General features: G+C 55.0%; 1 protein-coding gene across 4 annotated transcripts in view; it reads left to right on the plus strand.

Annotated features, from left to right (window-relative positions):
- The window catches only part of LOC116825340 (unconventional myosin-Ie-like), a 42,502-nt gene that overhangs the window by 13,267 nt on the left and 20,252 nt on the right, over positions 1-8,983 (plus strand). For all 4 annotated transcript variants that reach the window (XM_032781243.2, XM_075071105.1, XM_075071106.1 and 1 more), the window contains 2 exons: positions 5,873-6,010; positions 7,375-7,464. In XM_032781243.2, coding sequence (XP_032637134.1) covers positions 5,933-6,010; positions 7,375-7,464 — 168 coding nt within the window. In that variant the 5' untranslated portion in view covers positions 5,873-5,932. The remainder of the gene's footprint in view (positions 1-5,872; positions 6,011-7,374; positions 7,465-8,983) is intronic.

The raw sequence follows: 8,983 nt of genomic DNA on the forward strand, positions 1-8,983 counted from the left end.
CGCGTCAGGTTCGGAAAAGGAGCGGGATGGGATTTTCACAATCGCCCGCATGGCTTGTTAAATGGATTATGGTGCTATGTGGATGCCTCGACTGAGATCAGGGGCCCCTGTCAGGCTGGGCCCTGTGCAGACCCCAACTGAGATTTGGGGGCAAATCCTGCGACAAGAATTAATGAAAGGCAGAACGGTCCAGTGAGTAGAGCGCAGGGCTGGGCCTCGGGACACCTGGGTTCTGTTCCTGGATCTGGCCTGCTGGGTGATTTTGGGCAAGTCTCACCTGTGCTCTGTGCCTCAGTTTCCCCTCCCACCCTGTGTCTGTCTGGAATGATTTGTTATCTTGCAGCTGTAGCACCTTGGAGCTGTGGTGCCAGGGGCTGTACAGACTTTCCCTGTCCCAAAGAGTTTAGAACCTAAATGCATCTGTGCGATCTGGGTTGGGAGTGGGGCATGCAGCACCTGGCACGATGTGGGGGACCAGACTTTGGTTGGGGTTGGTGTGTGAGCAGCGTCCAGCACTATGAAACCCCAATCTCGGGGTGGGGGGGGTCTGTGCAGGGTCCCACACGATGGGGGCCCTGATCTTGGCTGGGGAAGGGAAGGCTGTGCAGACTGTGGCCTGATGGGGGGTCCCTGATCTCAGTTGGGGTCTGCACAGGGCCCGTCCTGATTGTGGGGGGGCCCACATCTCAGTTGCGGTCTGCGCAGGGCCAGCCCAATATGGCCCCCTCACGATCTCAGTTGGGGTCTGCACAGGGCCTGGCCTGATAGGGGGCCCCCCAGTCTCAGTTGGGGTCTGTTGAAGGACCTCCCCAAGGCGTGGGGTTTTGCTGGTGTTAGGAACCTGCAGAGGCTGAAGTGAGGTGCGATTTGGGCTCAGCCCTCCTCGGCATTGCTTCCCGGGCAGGCAGGTTTGCCCTCGCGGCTGTGTGGACGTGAGGCTTGGAGCCGCTCTGGATTTCAGGGACTCGGTGTGACGTTCAGGGTGGCGCATTTCTTGTACTGGAGTGAAGTTCTCCTGGGAGTTTTCCTGAGCCGGGCTGGGATCTTGCCCACACGCCCAACTCGGGTTAATGTATAACGCTGCCAGAGAAGGCAGTTTCACAACCATACGATACTGGGGCTGGCCCTTGGCTGAGAGAGTAGAGACGCCAAAATGAGTGAAGCAGTAGGAATGCAGCGTTGTTTAGTGGTTAGAGCAGGGAGGGACAGGGAGGCAGGACTCCTTGAGGTCTAGTCCCTGCTTTGAGGGTGGGGGGAGGGGTCTGGTGGTGGAGGCTGAGGGGCTAGAAATCAGGACTCCTGGGTTCATTTCAAAGTGTGGTTGAGTGGTTAGAACGCAGAGCCGAGAGAAAGGACCCATCGTTCTATTCCTGGCTCTGCCGCTGACTCACATTAGAACCTCGGGCAAGTGAGTCACTTCCTTTCTGCGTGCCTCAGTTTCCCCCTCGGCATCCTGGCAATAGCATTTCCCTTCTCACAGGTCTGCTGAGGCTTAACATGGCCAGAGCTCCAGAGTGCCCCAGAGGGTGGGCCCGGCCTGAGATGCCCTCCTCAGTGGGGGAGGCTCAGATGCTGTCACTTAAGTGTCCTACCCACCAGCGGCCAGGCCACGGGCTCGTTATGTGGCAGGGCTGATGTCACTAGGTGCAGTCACTGGCCCTGGGATCTCACCAGCTACCTGCCCTGCTCCGTGGTGGCAGGAAGGCCATGCCACCCACCCTGCCCATGTGCCAGGCATATGCTGCCGCTCAGGGAAGCGTTCTGGATTGAGGAGCAGAATCCGGCCTGGGTCACGATAAGTTCTGAGCAGCTCTCTGAGCTGAGACCAGACTGGGAGGGCCCTGCCTGCCCGGGCCCCGTCCGGGCTGGGATCAGAAAGGTGCTGCTCCCTGCCCCAGCGAGCTGACCGCCTACATTTAGGACAAGAGCAAAGCAAAGCCCCCAGCCCAGTCTCCTGCCCCTGGCAGTGGCTGGCACCAGCGAGCTCCGAGGAACCCCACGGCGATGGGCTAGCCCGCCCCGGGGTGACTTTTCCACCCCTCCCTTTAACGAGGCAGGGGTCCCCCAACTTTGGAATGCTGAACGCCGTCCTCCCCATGGGAGAATGAAGCTAATTGCCTCCCCTCCTGGCCCTGCTGTGCGTTCAAGTCTCAGCCGCGTTAGATGTTTCCTGTGCCCCGGCCTAGCTTGTCCCTGAGGCCGGTCCCAGACTTTGGGGCAGAGTGGAGCTAGTGCTTGGCTACTGTCCACAAGAGTTTATCTCCCCCGCTCTCACTTGTTATCTGCATAGATGCTAAGAGCTCTGTGGCAGGGCCTGTCTGTTTGCTCCCTGTTTCGCAGCGCCTAGTGCAGAGGTGGGCAAACTACTGCCCGTGGGCCACATCTGACCGCGGGACTCTCTCGCCCGTCTCCTGAGCTCCTGGCCGGGAGGTTAGCCCCTGGCCCCTCCCCCACAGCCGCAGCATGCCACCGGCGCAATGCTCTGGGTGGCTGAGCAGCCCAGCTGACCCGGTGCTCTGTGCTGTGCGGTGGCCTGGCTGGCTCCAGCCGGACAGCCACTGATGCTCCAGGCAGTGCGGTAGGGGGCAGGGAGCAGGTGGGGTTGGATAGCGGGCAGGGGAGTTTGGCGTGGTGGTCAGAGGGTGTGGCTAAGGGTTGGGGTGCTCAGAGGGTGAGGAACGGAGGTGGTGTTGAATGGGTGCAGGAGTCCTGGGGGGCAGTCAGAGGCAGGAGTTCTGGGGGTGGTCAAGGAGAAGGGGTGATTGGATGGGGCAGGGGTCCCGGGCGGGGCAGTCATGAAGGAGAGGGAGTGTTGGATGGGTTGGGGGTGGTCAGGGGACAGAGAGGGTGGGGCAGGAGTCCGGGGGGGGGCCATCAGGGGGCAAGAAGCAGGGGTTGAATAGGCGGCTGGGCCACGCCTGGCTGTTTGGGGACGCACAGCCTCCCCTAACCAGCCCTCCATCAATTTCCAAAACCCGATGGAGCCACAGGCCAAAAAGTTTGCCCGCCCCTAGCCTAGCGCCACGGGCCCCATGGGCTCTGCCACCATCCAAATACATGATGTTTTTTTTTCGTATTTACTCTGCATCCTCTAGAGCTGGGCCAGCAGGAGGGGTGAATGAGGCAGGTGTCACTGCATGCAGGCGCCAGCCCCAAGTGCTCAAACACCAGGAGTCAGTCCCCAGAAATGATCAGATTGGCTATAGAAATCTGCAGATTTAAAACAAACAGACAAAAACGCTGTTTGAGCCTTCAGGGCTCGTGCCAAGCTTTCCACGGAGAGGTGGGAGAGCTCAGTGGTTAGGGTGCTAGCTTCAGACTTGATTCCTGGGTTCACTTCCTTGCTCTGTCACTGATTTCCCTGTGGAACCTTGAATCAGTCATTTTGTGCCACAGTTTTCCTCTCTGTACAATGGGGATAATTGCACTGCCCTGCCCCCTGGGGGGCTGTGAGGGCAGACATGCTGAACCGTGTCAGGTGTTTAGATACTATGGAGATGGAGGACAGATAATGTACAAGGGTTAGAAACATGGGTTTTCTTAAAGGAAACAGAATCTCACGTGACTGCGGGAGCTGGGGATTGAATTAAGCCCCTAATACTGCAGGAGAGCTGGCAGCACCATGGCTATGACCAACGGTCAGGCCTGGCTGTCTGACCCCGCTCCAGGCAGGCTGGGGTGGCATGGTCAAGCACCCACAAGGAGAACGTCGACCTAGCCTCGGCTGGAGCCTCTGCAGCGTTCCCTCCACGCTGCCCCTCCTCCCGCTGCCATCCCTTCCCTCCGCGAGTGCCACCAGCGTCGGTCGCGTAGCAACTGACCACTGGCATTGTCTGTGTGGGCCGGAGGAAGGAGCACTTGGCAACAGCCAGGAGCCTGTCTGAAGTTTTCTCGCTGGCTCAGAGCCGGGATGGAGGGGGGGTGTTGATCACAGTCACCCGGCCTGGGGAGGGGGCAGGGCAGAGCCACCCATCTTTTGTGCTGATGCAGTGGGGGTGGGGGGGAGAAGTGAATTGTGGTTTGTCTGTTTTTGCAGGGAGGCAGGGGGCAATCGTGTGCGCACACAGAGCCCAAACAACACACACATTCACCCTCTCTTCCCCCCTCCCTCCCATCTCACCGTGGGTGCTCCAGATCCTTCCAGCTGTTAACCCAGGGGGGCAAGAATCGTGGTTCCCTTTGCCAGTAGCATATATCCCAGCCCTCCCCACCCATTGGGCAAGACCACTAGATCGTGAGCAGTTTGTGCTCCTGGGAGGATTCTGTTTCCATCCATCTGGGTCAGTTTCTCTCCGGGCTGAAATCAAGGGCAAAGCGTCTCTGTCAATTAATAATGGAGATTGGCAGAGAGGGGAAGTCAAACCCTCATGATGCACCCGGGATGGTGGTAACACCTGGCAGGGTTGCAGCAGCCTCTGCAAGGGAGGGTCAGTTGCACCGTTGTATAGATGGGGAAAGTGAGGCACACCCATGGAGGGGAGGGGTGTGAATTACCCCAGAGCCGTGCACCAAGTTCAGGATACAGCACTTGCGATGTTTCCAACTTTTACCATTTTACCACGAGCCTTGCAATATATGGTTGGTTGTTTTTTTTTTTCAAGTCCTGGCTCCCAGAGTCATACGAGCCTTTGAGAATCTTTAGAAAATTAATTAATTTTTTTAAAGGCAGGTTTCTGGCCCTGGTGCTTATGCAGAAACACTTGGAAGCACAACTCTCTAAAGGCTCAAAAAAACATGGTAAATAGGGTCCCAGCATTTCTTTGTTTATTAAATCTCATTATTTTTACCCCAATCTCACGATTTTTGCGGGCTTGACTCCTGGTTTTTGATCCCCTGGGGCTGGCAAGACAGTGGGAATTCCTGGCCAGATGAAGAAAAGGAGAAAGCGTAGCTCTTTGTTGGTGCTGAATGGAAAGCAGGACCCCAAACTCATTGCACATATCTGTGCTAAAACGAGATGTGTGTGTGTGTGTGTGAGAGAGAGAGACAGACACGCATGTGGTGTCTTGGTGTTGGGGCAGAGGCTGATCATAGATTTACATCCTCTGGGTCTTTGTAACAGCGTTGTCCTGCATTTCAGTTTATAAGCTACAGACACCCGGGCATCATGCAGCCTCTTCTAGGGTGGAGCACAGCAGCCAGTTACACAGGACAAGGCAGAGGAGTTTGGCCTATGGGCACCGGGCAAGAGGCCAAGGGTCTCAAGTACTCGTGCAGCCCAGACAAGGCTTCGGCTTTCGTGGTCGCAGCTACACTCCACGCCCTTTGGGGCAGGAACAGTCTGGTCTGTTCGTACAGCACCTGACGCCATGTACTCCTGCTCTGTGACTGGGCTTCTAGGTGCTACCGTAATGCACCTAATAAATAATGTAGAGCACCTGGTGCCATGCTGTCCTGGTCCATGACTGGGGCTCCTAGGTGCTACCGTAATACACCTAATAAATAATGTCCAGTGCCGACCACCCTGGGGTCCTGGTCCGTGACTGGGGCTCCTAGGTGCTACCGTAATACACCTAATAAATAATGTCCAGTGCCAACCACCCTGGGGTCCTGGTCCATGACTGGGGCTCCTAGGTGCTACCGTAATACACCTAATAAATAATGTCCAGTGCCAACCACCCTGGGGTCCTGGTCCATGACTGGGGCTCCTAGGTGCTACCGTAATACACCTAATAAATAAAGTACAGTGCCAACCACCCTGGGGTCCTGGTCCATGACTGGGGCTCCTAGGTGCTACCGTAATACACCTAGTAAGTAACGTACTGTGCCTAGCACAATGGGTTTCTGGTGAGCACCAGCATCGCCTGGGCTCCCCCGCCCTGAGCTTAGCCAGTGCTGTGACCTGTCCCGTTGTGTTTCCCTCCCCATGCAGGGCAGCAAGGAGCGCTACCACTGGCAGGCGCAGAATGTCAAGCACAGCGGGGTGGACGACATGGTGCTGCTGGCCAAGATCAGCGAGGACGCCATTGTGGAGAACCTGAAGAAACGCTTCCTGGATGACTACATCTTCGTATCCTTGCTGGGCTGGGAGCAGGGAAGGCGACGCCGGGAACTTGGAGGATGTGGCAGGGGAGGAGGGAAACGCTGATTGCTCCCTGGCCCAAATGGACAGCAGTTTGCAAAGGGGTGGGAGGGGTCAAGCCCCAGCTTCCCCAGGACTGGCTGGTTCTGGGTCGGCCCATTGCCAGGGTAACTCATGGAGCAATCTCATAGACTCATAGACTTTAAGGTCAGAAGGGACCATTATGATTATCTAGTCTGATCTCCTGCACAGCGCAGGCCACAGAATCTCACCCACCCCCTCCTGTAACAAACCCCTAACCTATGTCAGTTACTGAAGTCCTCAAATTGTGGGTTGAAGACCTCAAGGTGCAGAGAATCCTCCAGCAAGTGACCCGTGCCCCATGGTGCAGAGGAAGGCGAAAAACCTCCAGGGCCTCTGCCAATCTGCCCTGGAGGAAAATTCCTTCCCGACCCCAAATATGGCATCTCAGGCATCAGTGAGATGCTTTTAACGATCATATCAGTATCATGACGGATTATTAGTATAATTTGTATCTTAGTAACGGCCCCAGTGTGTTGGGCTGGGCCCAGGCAGAGACGCAGAGTGAGAGACAGTCGCTGCCTGGGAGAGCTTATAGTCTGAATAGGCATGACGGACAAAAGGTGGGAAGGGGAAACTGAGGGACAGAGCAGGAATGTGAATGCCCAAAGTCACCCAGTAGGGCTGTAGAGACAGGAATAGAACCCAGGCATGGATGGATGGGATGAAATTCAGTATTTGACTCAGAGAATCCCCTAATTAGAGGCAGTTGGAAAACAGATTTTCATAGAATCATAGAATATCAGGGTTGGAAGGGACCTCAGGAGGCATCTAGTCCAGTCCCCTGCTCAAAGCAGGACCAATTCCCAACTAAATCGTCCCAGCCAGGGCTTTGTCAAGCCTGACCTTAAAAACCTCTAAGGAAGGAGATTCCACCACCTCCCTAGGTAACCCATTCCAGTGCTTCACCACTCTCTGAGTGAAAAAGTTTTTCCTAATATCCAACCTAAACCTCCCCCTTCTGTCTCATGAAAAATTTGGAGATTTCAGGGTTTTGTTTCATCCTGAATCATGATGAAAAGCCAAAATTAAAAAAAAAAATTGCAAAACAAAATTCAGGTAGCAGTGTCCGTGTGTCTGCTGCTGTGCGGATTCGGTGGGGCCGGGGAGTGAATGTGATTGTATGTAGTAACCATGTGCGGCCCTTTAAATGCGGGGTGGGCTGTGTAGGACAGGTGAATCTGGATCCGGCTCTGAGGAACCCTGGGTTCTTTTCCATTGCTTCTTCACTTCCTATCCTCTCTGGTCGGTCCTTATCTCGGAAACCCCAGACATACATCGGGCCGGTCCTCATCTCTGTCAACCCTTTCAAACAGCTGCCCTACTTCACCGATCGCGAGATTGACATGTACCAGGGAGCCGTAAGTAATGGGGGTGGGGAGGAAATGGGGAAACGGCCCTCAAAACATCCCACCGGTGGTTCCAGTTCCACTGTGACCCCCTCTCCATAGCAGAGGCCGTGGAGTGGGAGCAGGGGTACCTCTATGCAGGGTAATTATCGAATAGCAAAATGTGGGGACATAGATTTGATTCAGATCATGGAGAGGGCAGGAGCCATTCAGAAGCAGGCTGGCCTCCCCCCAGCTGGGGGCTTGTCCTCCTCGCAGTCCTGGCTGGGGGTGGGTCTCTGCTCTGTTATCCAAACCTTTGCATGATCCAGATCCCGCCCTCGGTGGGAGTGGGGTAATGTGGCAGTTTGGATAAACGGGCATATAGTGTATGCAGCATTTGGGAGACTATTACTGGGTCTGTTTTTGGGGCCCACACTTCCAACGGGCTGTTGGCAAATAGGAGAAAATTCAGAAAAACAGCTAGAAGAATGATTCGGTATTGAGAAAACCTGCCTTCTCAGGAGGGATTTAATCTATTTAGTTTACCAAAGAGAGGGCTAAGGGGTGATATGATCACCGTCCAGGGAGATGAGATTTCTGATAGGACACCACTCTTCAGCAGACAAAGGCAGAGCCATATCCAGTAGTTGGAAGGTGCTGAAGCCAGACAAATTTTGATGAGGAATAAGGTTTTTAGCAGTGGAGGGTAATTTACCCTTGGGACAATTTACCAAGGATCGTGGTGGATTTTCCATAACTTGCTCTCTGGGAATCAGGATGGGATTTTTTTTTCTAAAAGTTGTGCTCTAGCTCAACCACAAGATATGGGCTGGATGTAGGAACCAGCTGGGTGAGGTTCTCTGGCCTGGGCCATAGAGGAGGTTGAACCCTCAGTCCCCTGCACCTCTCCCCTGAGCCAGTTACAAGCAGCAACTTCAATACATGGATCTCTCCGTGCTTTGCAGAGGTGGGTTGGTATTGTTAGCCCCTGTTCTAGCTGGCAGAGAGGAGAGGGAACCTGCTCATGCATGGGGAGCGGAGACTGTGGGGGAAGTTCTCCATTCTTCTGGTGCATCCAGTGATGGGCTGGATAGATCCTGGACTAGATGGGCCATTTGGTTGCTTCTCTCTGGCTCCTCCTCAGTCCAGAGAGGTAGATACACTGGAGGGTAGGAATAGGGTCCAGAGTGACCTAGACAAATTGGAGGATTGGGCCAAAAGAAATCTGATGGGGTCCAACAAGGACAAGTGCAGAGTCCTGCACTTAGGACGGAAGAATCCCAGGCACCGCTTCAGGCTGGGGACCGACTGGCTAAGCAGCAGTTCTGCAGAAAAGGACCTGGGGATTACAGTGGACAAGAATCTGGATATGAGTCATCAGTGTGCCCTGGTTGCCAAGAAGGCCAACGGCATATTGAGCTGCATTAGTAGGAGCACTGCCAGGAGATCGAGGGAAGTGATTAGTCCCCTCTGTTCGGCACTGGTGAGGCCACACCTGGAGTATTGCGTCCAGTTTTGGTCCCCCCACTACAGACGGGATGTGAACAAA

Source organism: Chelonoidis abingdonii, chromosome 11 (assembly GCF_003597395.2).
Source record: "Chelonoidis abingdonii isolate Lonesome George chromosome 11, CheloAbing_2.0, whole genome shotgun sequence".
Lineage (NCBI taxonomy): Eukaryota > Metazoa > Chordata > Testudines > Testudinidae > Chelonoidis > Chelonoidis abingdonii.